The following is a 14,858-nucleotide window of genomic DNA, read 5'->3' on the forward strand; positions in this document are numbered from 1 at the left end:
CATTGCCAAGGACGGGCGACTCCTTACGTGAAACTTCACTTTTACAGAGATTTGGAATTTTCCATAATTAAAATGTTTTTTAAAATCCTTCTAAAGGTTGTGGAGAGTCCAGGCATATGGCTATGAATCACCTCCCTGACTCTCTGCCCAGCCTGGCTAAGATGTAGTGAGCCCTACACCTGAGCACTCGAGCTCGCTCGCTTGCTCTCTCTCTCTCCCTCTCTCTCCTCTGCCTCCCCCTGCCGGGAAGCAAGGGAACTGCAAAGCACGCACATAGTCCTTGAAGTGACTCTCAAACCAGCAGAATTTGAAAGAACTTTCTCCTCTCTAAATCCACCCTGCACACACCTAAGCACTTAGGTGAGTGGTCCCTTAAGTCCAAACCTATCTTCCTTACCTGACTGGCTGATGAAAAAGCAAACGTCATCCCTGAACACCGGTGTGTTCCTGTCCAGAAAATCGCTCGCAAGTTCAACCATCACAGGGAGCTCTGTCAGCTCCTCCAAAACTTGCCGTGTCTGAAGTCAACAGGAATGGGGACCAAAATCAGTCACAGATGCTACAGAGACACAGGCAGCTGGGCTCCTGGGGATGGTTTATGAAGTGGCTGGGTTCAGAAGGCAAGGGAATTCCAGGGATGGCCCGGAGATAGGCTCTTGTGCCAACTCTCATGCTGGTTCACGGGCACCAGATTTGGAAGGTCGGACACCGTAGCATCTAAGACGCATCTTGTCCTCAGCCACCACTCCCTCCCCAGCACCATCAAGGACCCAGCACCAGGCACTTACAGCCACAGCCGCGTGGTAACTGGTTCCACAGCCAATCACAATCAGCCGGCGGCATCGCCGAATTTCCTTCAAGTGGTCCTTCAAGCCACCCAGGAGCACTGAGGGGCACACACAGACCATTAATGCTGACCGACCAGGGAGGCGCCCTGGCCCAGGGCACAGACGAAGGATTACCTGTGTTGGTCTCAAAATTCACCCGGCCTCTCATAGTGTTGAAAACAGACTCTGGCTGTTCGAAGATCTCCTTCTGCATAAATGCACTGAAGTTACCTGGTCAGATAGACATCAGCAAAACAGGTCAGTTTTAAGCAACTTGCATGACCACTGCTTAACTTGCAATTGGGGTACAAAGCCGTTAAATAGTTACTTGGAGATGTGGAGGTCACTGTAGATTCTCAGGGGCCTCCCAGGGACTGTGGCCCCTAATGCTCACAGTGACAAGAGAGAGGGAAGCAGGTCAGATGAGATGACTACCATCAGTTGACATATTGGACCGTGCAGCTGGAAGGAGCAAGGGCTATAAGCAGCAAATGTGTGGCTTCCCTTAGCAAGGCCAGAGGAAAGGAAAACGCCTTGCCTCCAAAAACAAACCTATTTAGGGATGTACAAATGAAGTAAGCCCAGAGAAACGGGCAACTGTCTTTTGAACAAATACTTTCCTAGCTTCTTTATTAAAGGGAAATGTTTTCTGGAGCTCCAGGGTGGCTCAGTTTATTAAGCATCTGCCTTTGGCTCAAGCTGTGATCCTGGGGTCCTGGGACTGAGCCCCACATCAGGCTCCCTGCTTAGCCTGCTTCTCCCTCTCCAGCTTCCCTTGCTCATGTTCTCCCTCCCTCTCAAATAAATAAATAAAACCTTAAAAAAAAGGAAAGAAAAGAAAAGATAAGCCTTTCTGCCACCCATGCTTTTCTAGGGCTCTGATCTGAACAGAAGTGGATGACGTCAAAGGGATGATCTGGCCACAGCAGGTTAAGGCCCCTGGCAAGTGCTGCACCTGAAGCTTTGGAGGTGTCCACAGACAGGGTGGGAACATTCTCTGGGATACACACACATGGGATGCCACACATGGCCATGTGCTCTGTCTGCCACCTTCAGCTGAGGATGGGCACCAAGAAGCAAAGAAGGCAAGTGAGGAAGGTCAGGGAAGGGCTCTCTGAGGGGCTGATGTTTCAGGGTAGAGAATTAGAAGGAGCCAGTCAGGGGTAATGACCCCCAGGTGAGCAAGCTGTTGGCCGGCTGATGTCACCTTGAGGTGGCCTGAGAGGTGGGTGGGGTGTAGTGGGAAAAGGGTAAAGTGAGGTGGGGCCAGTCTGGGCGTGGGGCATTGTGGCTGTGGCAGGAAGTGTGGATTTTCTACTAAGAACAGTGAGATGCCACTGGGGGGCTTTAAGCAGCAGGATAAGAAGGTCTGACTCACATTCCTAAATGTTTACTCGGGCTGCCCAGTGGAAAAGGGGGTGTGGGGAGACAGGCTTTCCTTGGAAGGAGGAAGTAATGCTTGTTACTGCAGCCCTCTGGCCCACAGAAGAAATAACATCTGGGTGTCGGAATGTGTCCCAGAGAGTTGGTAAAGAGAGGTGGTGGACGGACTGGTCAGATCAAGCAGGGAGACTTGCTGCCTGGCTCTAGTCAGGAGCTCTCCAATGGCCGCAGCATGCAGGAGGGCTTTGATACCCATTCAGGGTAAGAGCAGAGTCTCAGGAGCTCCCCCATGGAGCAACCCCTCCTCCCCAAGGCCACTGCACACAGACCCTCAGAGGACACCTGCCTTTCATGATTTGCTGCAGTTCCATCTGCAAGGTCTGGATGGCTCGAGATGGGTCGTCACTGGCCGAACGCTTGACCCGATGAATGGAGAGTTTCCCATCAGCCACAGCGGCGATGTCGTCATCCTCGAGGAAGATGACGCGGTTGGTGTGTTCAATGATGGCGCTGGAGCAAGAGAAATGTCACAGATGGCGTCTGCGCTCGACCGTGAGGAGATGGCAGTCCCTGCCTCCCAAGTGTGGGTCCACATCAGGAGCATCGGAGGGCATTTTAGGAGGGAGAGGGACATCATCCTGTAAACCTTAAATCATACCTCCTTCCCTCACCCAGAATAATTGTGAAGCCCGTCCCACACATCCTATCATTTCATCTGTAAACACTGAAGCTTGTTTCTCTAAAAGCGAAGGATCATTTTTTAACTCAGATACCGCGATCACATCTAAAATCAGTAAGTTATTCCTTCATCTCATCAAAAATCCAGTCTGTTCAAATTTCCCCAGTAATCTCATAGATGTCCTTTTAGGACTGTTTTCTTCAAATCAAGATCCAGACAGTGTCACCTTTGAAGAACTGCTTGGCAACCAACACATTATTCTGAATCAGAATGGGAAAAAATGAAACATTTATCTTGCAGTTTCAAAATGATCTGGCTCTCAGAATAAGCCACTGTTTATGGAAGCAAGTGTCTCTTTCTAGAAGGAATATAGCTGGTAAGGAAGGAATGATGGCATTAGAAGAGTCAATTTGAGAACTCCTAATTATTTTATTTTTATTTTTTAAAAAGATTTTATTTATTTGAGAGAGAGAAGGAGTGCATGAACAGGGGGGAGTGACAGAGGAAGAGGGAGAAGAAGCAGGGTCTCTGCTGGGCAGGGAGCCTGACATGGGGCTCAATCCAAGGACCCCAAGAAAATGTTCTGAGCTGAAGGCAGACGATTAAGTGACTGAGCCACCCAGGTGCCCTGGACTCCTAATTATTAATCTTTCTGGGCAAGGGCTGTCAATGGCAGCTGAAACCAAGAGGTGAAAAGCAGAGAGCAGCTTTATAATGGATGGGTGACGCCGTCTGACATCTGAACCCTTCAATTGATCTTAACAGCACAAAAAGACAGATGATGATATACATATGCCTCCAGATGAAAGGACACACCACCACCTAGGAAGCAGTTTCGCCAAAAAAGTCAAACCCGAAGGAGATCGAGTTTCTAGACACCTGTGAACACCAGAGCACAGAAGTACGATGGGCAGGGGAACATGTGAAATGACACCACCAGGACTTCACTCAGCAAAATCCTGATAGCGGGAAAGTCATCAGGACAAGTGACTCGGTTTATTAACACAGGCGCATGAGCGTGTGTGCGCATACATACACACACACACACACACACCCTCTAAGGATAAAAGGGTGGTTTGAGAGTAAAGTACAAAATATGTCCACCGATGAAATGTGGGGTCACTGTACTTCCTTTTATAAAAGTTTTGTCTGCATGGAAAATAATAATGATTTTTATCTTGCAAAATGGCAATACAAAGATTCTTTGTAAAAATAAATTGAGTTTGGGGTACCTGAGTGGCTCAGTTGGTTAAGCGTCTGCCTTTGAGTCAGGTCATGATCCCAGGGGTCCTGGGATCGAGCCCCACATCAGGCTCCTTGCTCATTGGGAAGCCTGCTTTTCTCTCTCCCTCTGGCACTCCCCCTGCTTGGGCTCACTCTCTCTTTGTCAAATAAATAAATAAAATCTTAACAGAAAATAAACTGACTTAGAAAAGTTGGTAGGTGAAAAAGCAAAAGTAATCAATGACACAAGCCGTGTTAAAAAAAAAAATGCACAAAGGTGGTGCTTATAGGATTCTGGGAAGGAAAAAACCCTCATCCTACCCAGTGCCACACCCACACATGTCCCGTGCATGAACTTTGTAACTCCTGATGCAAAGTTGAAGAGAGAAATGATCATGTTCTAAGACCCTGAGAGATGTGTCTCCAGACAGATGATTGGGAAGAAAGACAAGGCCACTGTCGCGGAGAAAAACACTTTACACAATATATACCCATTGTGTAAAAAGTCAAAAACACAGAGTGAGAGGGAGAAGATGGCCTGAGCCCATCTCCAAGAGATAAACACTGGTTACATCGCCCTGCCCTCCATGCAGAGTTTAAAACAGGCATCGATGTGTGCATGGACAGCAGTACGTTGAAAAAGAATCGTTTTTATTTACGAAATGCATGGTAGCATAATCCCTTATTAACACTATTGACCCGGGATGACTGGGAGGCCAAAGAGATCTTTACATTTCTCTTTAATGATTCTCATACTAAAAAAGAATATATATGACAGAAAATTCATGAAGGAAAATGCAAAAATTAGAAAAGAAATGGATGTATTTGCTAAAGGATAAAAATGATGGTTCACATAATTATCTGGTTTGTTAATGCATATTTCTATAGAGCTCAGACCATAGAGCATGGATGTCTTGGTATCCCATATTTTCACCAACATTTCCCATGTAACTAATTTTAATGGAATCATAATTCTAAATAGTCTCGTTCCTAAGTGGATATATGGTGATATACATAACCTCTTTACAAACGTGGAGGTTTAGGAGATTTCACCCACACTTCTTAGTATTATAAATATAAGTGTCATGGGAAATATGTTGTTTAAATGTATATTACTTAATAGATACAGAGTTCTTGCATTTTGAAAAGACTAATATTTCTATTTTTCTTTTACATTTTGGGTATTCTTCCATAATATGTTCTTTATAATATTTTATGTTAATATGTTGGCCTCAAATTCATCTGTATTTTTGTTATTATTATATGCTTCATGACGAAATTCTAAATCATCACCCTATTGATATTATTGATCTTAATTAGAATAATGACATTTTTATTATGTCACAATAACATTATTAACACCTTTGGTTTATTTTTCTCATTTTTTTCTCTAGAGAACCATCTAGGATATATGGTATATTACGTAGCCAAAATCTTCTGTAATTGGGATTAAATTGTTTTTGAGGGTTTTGGAGGGGTGGGAGGGTTGGGTGAGCCTGGTGGTGGGTATTAAGGAGGGCATGTATCACATGGAACACTGGGTGTGGTGCATAAACAACGAATCTTGGAACACTGAAAAAAATAAAATTAAATAAAAAAAAAAAGAATAAACCATCAATCAATCCATCAATAATAAAATTTAAGGGGAAAAAAAAAGACTGTTGGCCCAGCAGCTAGATAGACCCAACATGGAATCCTCATTTCTGCCTCTTAATGAGATCATCCTGACAAAGTACCGCCTCTCCCCCCCAGCCCCCAGCACTGGGTACTGTGTTGTCCCTAAGGCTCCACCGGGTGCCTTCCTATCTGGGAGGGCGACCCCTCTCATTCTCACTTTGCAACAACAAACTGCTGGCTTTCTGGTCTATGCACCACACCCTGCAGAATCACCTCGTCAAGTTCCCCAAACCTAAACAAAGGAATCCTGAGGATTTTAATCATTAGCATCAAATTTACGGGTTAATTTAAGGAGAGTCAGTGTCTTTAAAAAATGGTTTCTAGGGACACGTGTGTGGGTGGCTCAGTTGGTTAAGCAGCTGCCTTTGGCTGAGGTCATGATCCCAGCGTCCTGGGATTGAGTCCCACATCAGGCTCCTTGCTCAGCGGGGAGCCTGCTTTTGCCTCTGCCTGCCATTCTGTCTGCCTGTGCTCACTCTCTCTGACAAATAAATTTTAAAAATCTTTTAAAAAAATAGTTTCTAATTATTCAAATACTTTTAAGCCAATTAACTTTTTAAAATAATATTTAGCCTTTTTACCCAGGTAGGGGGGACTCTCTCTATTGAAATCTGTTCTTGTTTCTCCTGGTGAACTTTTATAGTCTTCTCCAAAGGGATTCTGGATAAATTTTGTTAAAATTCGTTTTAAGGGATTAAAAAAAGCTTTTCCAGTTCTGGTAAATAGATGCCTTTTTTTTGTTGTTGTTCAGGAAAGTTTTGCTGAGAGTTCACGTGAATAGGGACAGAAGGAAATTGGGTGGATATGGTCCCACTGCCCTTTGCAGAGGATAGTTTACTGCTGGGAGGTCAGATTTCCACACCTCCATTCTCTGACCAGCCTCTAAGGATTAGTTCTAACAGGCTTTAAGTTGCATTTTAAAAGCATATGGTTCTATTGCCTACGCATAATTATTTCATCTCCTTTGCAGGCGTTCATGCCTTTTTTCTTTTCTTTTCTTTTCCTTTTTTAAGAAACATTTAGCATATTTCTTTGAATATAAGGTTAACAGTAATCTTAGGGCCCACAATTATCTGATATACTTCCAAGACACCGAAACTGCAGCAAGCTGTAATTGCAAGATGCCACGGACAGATGCTAAAAATCTGTAAGACGATTGTGTGTCTTAGAATCACCGAACGAGGGTTAGCTTGTCACTGAAATGGTGCTCTAAGGAACACAGTTTGGGAAATGCTGCCTTTCCCCATCCGTATGGAGTACAATGCTGGCTGTGGACAGAACCAGACTTGACAGCCAAGGGCTCTAGGTTCCTATGACTCCGTGTGTTCTGGGAGATCTCGTCTGATGTCCTCCATGCTTCCTCCCTGGTGTGGGAAGACCCTCCAGGAGGCTGGTAGGTAGGAGGCACGAGAAGGGAAGCAGTCGTGGTGTTTATGGCACTTTTCTCCTTCAACGACCGGGAAAGTGTCTCGGTCTTTTCTGAGTATGTGTGTATGTGTGTGTATAAATTTTTTTGCCCTGAAATGAGTATGAAGCAGACTTGTTCAAATTTCAGAGTTATTTGCTTTGTCTGTTTTAATGACAACACAGACTTTGAAATCAGTGGGACCAAACCCATAAGTCTTGGGTCTGTCTTTTATGAGCAGTCACACGCGGGCAGAGGCAGGTGGGACACCTGTCTCCCCTAAAGGGAGCAGCCTTTGAATGATCCAGACAGCCTGGGCCAGAGAGAGCTCAGTCCAGCGTGCTCAGAGGAAGGGTCCCAGAGATCTGAAATCTGCCATCCTCCCTGCCCGCCTTGCCCTGAGAAAACAGCTGAAATGAGGGGCTGCATTAGGAATGGTGGTATTTAACCCTTCCCGTTTGATTATGCCAGCCCCGGGGAAGAAAGGCCTCACGGCTCAGCTACCTTGCATCAGAAGCGAAGAAGAATTCCACGGCCTTATCGCCAACGGCATGAAGGCAGGTCGAGCTGTCCAGCCTCTTCATCCTCGTTTTGCAGATGTTCTTCACATTCTCAAAATTGCCTGGCGGATGACGGAAAGGATCGCAAGCCCCATTAGACGGCTTTGTTTGAAAAACATGAAGCAAGGCTCCAGCTTCTCCTCTGAATATGTGTGGGAGACGTTTGCAATTTTTAGCTCTGGCTGCGTCAGCCAAATCGTGCTGATGATCCCCAAATAGCGCAGAACCGCTGCAAGAGCATTTCAACGGCTGCAAACCAAACTGAACTAAGTCAGCACGCACCCCAGAGTGCGAACGCCTCTACAGGCTTCAGCCGCGTGCCGTTCCCCGGACTTGTGCGTGTCTTTGAAAATATCCAGGATAAAGAACTTTTGCAAAAAACAGCAGCGCTGAGTCTCCGCGGCAGGAAACCCTCTCCAGCCTGGAGCCCCGGGGGCAGGCTGGCCCCAGTGGAGGGAAAACGGGCTGTCTCCGTGGGGGGCTGCCTGCCCTGGAGCCCCGTGGCCTTGTTCAAGCCCTTCTCGAAACACTTACGCGTCCTATACAAGATGGGGATCTGTTCCGTGGAGAGTTTGTATTTGCTCCGCACTCCAATGAGCAGGGGGCTGCCTCTCCTGCAGAGACAAGAGGCAGTCAAGGGACTTGTTACCTTCCCCCAACCCTGGGGAAGGGCTAGATGGCATCTGAGCACTGAGGAGGGTTCCCTGCATCCAGCCGCCCCCCAGCCCCCGGGGCAAGTGTCCTCTTGAGATGCCACAGGATAGAGTCCTCCACCCCTGGAAGATACTCCCTGGCTTAGAGCCGGGACCAAAAGGCCAGCAGGAGAATTCCAGCTGGTTTCCATGGTACCACCCACCTGTCCAGGGAACCCACACCTGGTTAGGTCACAGAGGCTGAGACATTAGTAGGTCCGGGCAGCTGCAGGAGCATTCAGTGTCTCCAGCTGGCCTCTATTTGCTGCCATCTCTAAAAAGTGGCATCCCCCATAGCCTAGGATCTGCCCCAAGATTCTCTCCCCACTCCCTGCCTATCCCCTCTCCCAATGCTTTTGCCTGACTCAGTTGTTCTCCAGCTTTGGGGGCATTATAATGACTGGCTTTGGATCTGCCCAACTTTGGGGGCCACTGAACATGCCTTCAAGGGGGTGGTCTTGCTGCCCTGAGTGATACTTCATGTGTCACAGTTTCAAACCTCTGACCTGCGGAAAGGTGGACTCCATCACAAAGGGGACAGTGCCTTGGGGAATTCCTACAGCTGACCTGAGTGAGTACCTAGCACCCAGGTTTCCTTTCCCAATCCCCCTCTGGCTTCTCCAAGTGAGGGCACAAGATCTGTGGCTTTAAAGAAGGTGCTGTGAGCCCCTTGAGTATTTTGGACCATCTTTTATTATATCTAAAGATATAATGTACCTTTAAAAAATATAAAATATAAAGAGATAGGGGCGCTTGGGTGGCATAGTGGATTAAGCATCTGACTCTGGGTTCTGGCTCAGGTCATGATCTAGGGGTCCTGAGACTGAGCCGCACATGGGCTCTGCGCTCAGCATTGAGTCTGCTTGGGAGTCTCTCCCTCTCTCTCTCTGCCCCTCCCCCCACTCCTGCACGCGCATGCACACACTCTCTCTCTAATAAATAAATAAACAAATCTAAAGCAAAGAGGAGACACGATTCTGGGTCTAATGGGGATCCAGCTTAAACAGCCTTTATAATACTGACAATGAGAAGATACTGTGGTTATCTAATTTTCTTGGCAAAAGTCTCTCCCAGATTTTATGTCGTAGATTGAGCTCTGTGGTTTCTCCCAGCCTTGCCACCAAGAATGCTCCCAAGACATCCCAAAGATTGTTCTGGGGGTTACAGAGCCACTAGCTGAAGCCAATTTAGAAACATACGTTCTTCACACTGCCACCTTCTCCGTTCATTTAAAATGGCAATACCAGGATAACACCAGATTTCTAAATTTGATAGGGATCCAGGCATCTCTTACAATTCTACGACTGAAGGAGGTAACTGCTGTCCATTAGGTCCTAGCCTAGAAAGAAACTGAATCATGGTACTTTCACATCACTTCCGGCCTAGGAGTCAGTGTGAGACAGTCTTGTCTCGTCACTGGGCATCTCCCAGGGCCACTGGGGCATTCCTGATGTCTTCTTGGAACCTTCAGAGTGAAGCCTGCCGCCCCCAGTGCACCTGGGGCACTGCAGAGCTGGGCCTCTGTCAATATCCTCACTCCTCGCCAGCCCTTGAAGTTCAAGGGGCACTGTGCTCGTGACCTTGCTCCAGGCTGTCTCCCATGCCTGGCACACAGCAGGTGTCTGCAATTACACAATGGAACAGCAGAAAGTACCACCACTGCCCCCCACCTCCCAACTTCCTGGCCTGCCTACAGATCCCTGCAGCACTGAGCTTACTCCGGGACCCTTGCTTTTTCGCTCATCTGGCTCCTTCTGCCGGACTCCCCTAGGCTGACACCTGCCCTCATGGCATTGTCCCCCACAATCCCCAACATAGAGCACCAAGACATTCTGCCCTACTGTTCTTTTGCACAGATGTCCAGTCCTTAAGGGCAGGACCAGATTGGGTGTCACTAGGTCCCCAGAACCCAGTGTAGAGTAAATGCTCAAAGAATATTAGTTGGATGGATGGAGGGAGGGATATGCAGATGGACAGATAGATGTGTGGATGGATGGTCAGACTGATGGTCTGGTGGATAATTAACTCATCTGAATATAAAAAACAGGACAACACTCACACCCTCACTTGAATGAATGCACACAGTGCTGGGGTCCTTGGGCCCTAACAGGGGGCCACAAGGGCTGACCCAGGCCCTGTTGGCTGATTTCTACAACACCCATGCTGTGAAGATGATGAACCTCTAGCTCAGGGCTTTCAAGGCCTCGGCAACAATTAATGTTCCTTTGTTCCTAGTTTCATGCTCATAATTTTGCTTACATTTTCTTGGTGTGTGTGTGTGTTTAAGATTTTATTTATTTATTTGCCAGACTGAGAGAGACAGAGCACAAGCAGGGGGAGCAGCAGGGTGGGACTCGATTCCAGGACCCTGGGATCATGACATGAGCCGAAGGCAGACTCTTAACCTCACAGGCACCCCATTGCATACATTTTCTTTTTTCTTTCTTTCTTTTTTTTTTTTTAAGGTTTTATTTATTTATTAACAGAGATCACAAGTAGGCAGAGAGGCAGGCGGAGAGAGGGGGAAGCAGGCTTCCCACTGAGCAGAGAGCCTGATGTGGGGCTCGATCCTAGGACACTGAGATCATGACCCAATCTGAAGGCAGAGGCTTAACTCACTGAGCCACCCAGGTGCCCCACACTGCATACATCTTCTAAAGAGAACCTCGAGTACTGGTCTGGAACATGGATCTGCCCCTTGCTACATACAATTTTACTTTTACTTTAAATTTGTTGTCAACTTCTGAAAATCTAGAGCTTCCAAATAAAAATCCAACTTTCTGGTTTCTCTTGTAATAATCAGAAGCTGTGACCACAGATCTGGTGGGGATACCCAAGCCACAGCTGTCCCTTAGAGACTGCCTTCCGGTTTGTCAAACGCCCCACTTCTCCCCTGGGCAGCAAGCTAAGCAACTGCACGTTATTTATTTATTCTTGAAATGTCACTCTGTTGAGCCTCACCTGGTGGCAACGGCTTCTCCCGGGTAGTGGATGCTCTTGAAAACCAACGCAAAGGCCCCTTCCTGTGAACACAGCAAACTAGAGTGAGGAACGACACGCTCTGGACCCACCAGTCTGGCCCACTGCCCCAGACAAGGGCCACTCCTCCTGCTGCGTGGGTCCTGGGGTCACTCCCTCAGGGGGCTGAGGGCAGGACAGTTCGTGCAGCATGATGGCAGGAGGAGAAAGGGAAAACAGCAGGTACCATGCTGAGGAACCAAAGCCCTCTGTACCTTAACTTTTTTTTTTAAATTTAAGCTTTTTTTTTTTTTTAAGATTTTATTTATTTATTAGAGAGACAGAGACAGAGACAGAGCATAAGCAGGGAGCGTGGCAGGCAGTGGGAGAGGAGCAGGGAGCCGGGTACAGGACTCAATCCCAGGACTCAGGGATCATGACCTGAGCCGAATGAAGGCAGATGCTTGACCCAGAGAGCCATCCAAGCGCCCCTGTGCTTTTTTAGCTTCTTACGTCAAGCATACCAGAATAGGTCTGGTTCTCTTAACTCACCAACTGCTGAATGACTCTTTCGACCAGTGTTGAAAATGTAATGTCCTCAGTTTCTCTGTTGTCAAACACATACTTAATTAGCTTGGCGATGGTCTCGGTATCTGTTTCTGACTCAAACTCGTACCCTTTGCTTTCCTGGAATATTTCGTGGGACAGAGTGTCAGAGAACCGGCATTGAGTAACGCCGCTCCCTCTCCTCCCTTATGACCCACCCTGGCAGCGACTTCAGATAAGAACAAGGAAAACGGGGATCGGAAATGTCTGCCAGAAGCACAGAGCTCAGCACAGCTGAGTCATTCCAGTTATTCCCTGAGATCATCCTGCCTCAGAAGCCTGTCTCTGCCCTTAATCTGGACATTGCAAAAAAACAGTAGGCCAAATGATCAGAGATGTTGAGTCAAATCCACCCACATCCCAGCCCACACCACAACCTCTTCATACGTTAAACACTCGCCGTCTGTTTTCCCACCCCACATTCCATTTGGTGTATGAGTTGATGTGTTATGTCAACACTTTATGAAAGTGCAGACACATTAATAAGAAGTTCGTGTTCTTTGGCTTATGGGAATCTGCAATACACTGGAGGTACGTGCAAAGGCCCAGTTATCTTCTCCAGCAAGACATGGGGAGCTCGGCCAAGCCGGGACGACATTTATCCAACGCTCACATGTGACTGAGAGCGGGTCTCACTCAGCTCCCGCCTCTGTTTCCAGCGGGAAACGAGATGGTTGGAAAGTTCTCAGGGAAGACCACTTAACTTCCACGTCAACCCAGGGGAAGGATCTTACCAGAAACTTCCTCAGGTCTTTGTAATTTGTGATGATCCCGTTATGGATGACTACGAATTCTGGAAGAGAAGTATGGCAAAGACAGAAATGCTATGAGAAAGTGACATTCAAGCCAGAAATGAGGACAGTGGTCTGACAGCTTGAAACTCGGCAGCTCAGCTACCACCAGGTCCGCTGTGTAGCAAACATCACTGAGGCTGATGAGAGCTGATGACTACCATCTACCACCACCTCAGTTCAACCCCGAGGAAATGCACAGTTCTCTTTGGGTAAAGAGCACATACCTGCCTGACCTCGCACAGGGCTCTGACCTGTAGCCTACAGCATCCTCAAACACACTTTGGTATTTAGGTAAAATGGGGCAGGATGAAGTCTTCGGAATCTAGAAACTAGCCCAGGCAGTCCCAACCTGCTTTAGGCTCAATGAGGCCACAAGTTGGCAGTCCACATGCGTGCTTTGTTTGACCCACACTGCATTGTAAAAAGATTTAAGTTTAAAAATTTTGAACTTTCACTTAAAAATCCTGATTTTTCTCAGGGCACTTGGGTGGCTCATTGGGTTAAGTATCTGCCTTCGGCTCAGGTCATGATCCCAGGATCCTGGGATCAAGGCCCCATCAGGCTCCCTGCTCAGCAAGGAGTCTGCATCTCCCCCTGCCCCTTCCCACCATGCATTCAGGCTCTCTCTTGCTACCGAAGAAATAAAACCTGTTTTTTAAAAACTCTAGGGGAACGCAGGTGACTCAGTGGGTTCAGTGTCTGCCTTCAGCTCAGATCATGATCCTGGAGTCCCGGGATCAAGCCCTGCTTCGGGCTTCCTGCTCAGTGGGGAGTCTGCTTCTCTCTCTCCCCCTGCTGCTCCCCCACTCATCCTCTCTCTCCCACTCTCAGATAAATAATATCTTAAAATTAAATTAAATTATAAATCCTGATTTCTCACGGGAGGAAAAATCTGGCATCCTTGGGCTCACCCACATTCCTGTGTGGCCATGAGCACTTCTCTCTGCGGGATCTGCCTGTTGTGGCTTCTCCCACCTCCCTAAGCACCAGCAGCAAACCCTGCTCATGTCCAGCTACTCCCTGCATGGGGACCCCCTGGTCAACGCTGGCAAAGTGAGGGATACATCTGCTTAGTCACCACTGCATTTTCTCAACCAAAGGCTGTCGAGTAACTTGAAGGTCTAAAACCAGCCTGAGATTTTTTTGTTTCTGGGTAAGTAACCCCCATTCATCCTGAGCCCAGATGAGAGGAAGACCCTTTATTGATCTTAAGATTTACTATCCTTCAGTGAAACTTTGGGTCTTCAGGTTTTTTTTTTTTTTCAGTACAGTATAGTCCTTTACTCTTTTTCATTATTTTTATCATTTCCTCCCTACTTTTTATTTTTTTTTTCCTTTACAGTCTATTGTTTACTTTGGGGAGTTCACACAAAAACTGGGAGGACTCGGATAGAAAAGCCATTTTGGCAAATGCACTAGGTACAGCTGAATTCTATTACAGCCTTATGTTTTTGTTTTTCTTTTGTTTTGTTTTGTTTTTTACTTTATTTGTTCTGTTCTCTTCTTGGGGACACCCATAATGCACCTGTTGGATCTCTATTAACTGTGTCCGTATCCAACCACTTCTTATTTTTCCTACTGACTCCAACACGGTGTCTTCAGTCTACTTTCCGAACTCTGTCCCATTTTTTTCATTTCAGTCGATTGTCTCAACTTCTCATTGGTAGTTTGTTTCCCAGAATCTGTGTTTTCTTTGTGAGAACTCTGTAATTTTCTTGTATAATGCTGTTGCTAGCTATAAGCTTTTCTTCAAAATATGCTTTTCAGTCATCCCTGATGAGTTGCTAAAAAAAATTCTACAAATCTTTGCTTATTTCTCATGTCGTTTGCAATTACTCATCCTGAGCCAGGGCAGGCATTTTCCAGTTTGGGTGTGGGGGGCGGGATCTGCTTGGAGCCTCCCTGCTTCAGGGGGACACAGAGTCATCGTCTACACTGAAGTGGGGGTTCACCTTATCACCTGGGGTGACATCTCAGCATACATGGTCTGGGGATCAGCCTCTTGTATCTGGCTTGGGATTTGGTGGATGCACATTCTAGATCCTCATGACCA

The 14,858-nt window shown here is 46.9% G+C and overlaps 1 protein-coding gene across 1 annotated transcript in view; it reads right to left on the bottom strand.

Annotated features, from left to right (window-relative positions):
• Positions 1 to 14,858, bottom strand: part of GFPT2 (glutamine-fructose-6-phosphate transaminase 2) — a 42,411-nt gene that overhangs the window by 10,824 nt on the left and 16,729 nt on the right. Inside the window, exons 5-13 of the mRNA XM_059416199.1 lie at positions 12,746 to 12,804; positions 11,958 to 12,092; positions 11,409 to 11,470; positions 8,290 to 8,369; positions 7,700 to 7,817; positions 2,557 to 2,720; positions 963 to 1,058; positions 789 to 886; positions 398 to 518 (exon numbers count right to left, since the gene is read on the bottom strand). Coding sequence (XP_059272182.1) covers positions 398 to 518; positions 789 to 886; positions 963 to 1,058; positions 2,557 to 2,720; positions 7,700 to 7,817; positions 8,290 to 8,369; positions 11,409 to 11,470; positions 11,958 to 12,092; positions 12,746 to 12,804 — 933 coding nt within the window. The remainder of the gene's footprint in view (positions 1 to 397; positions 519 to 788; positions 887 to 962; positions 1,059 to 2,556; positions 2,721 to 7,699; positions 7,818 to 8,289; positions 8,370 to 11,408; positions 11,471 to 11,957; positions 12,093 to 12,745; positions 12,805 to 14,858) is intronic.

This window comes from Mustela nigripes, chromosome 12, assembly GCF_022355385.1.
Source record: "Mustela nigripes isolate SB6536 chromosome 12, MUSNIG.SB6536, whole genome shotgun sequence".
Lineage (NCBI taxonomy): Eukaryota > Metazoa > Chordata > Mammalia > Carnivora > Mustelidae > Mustela > Mustela nigripes.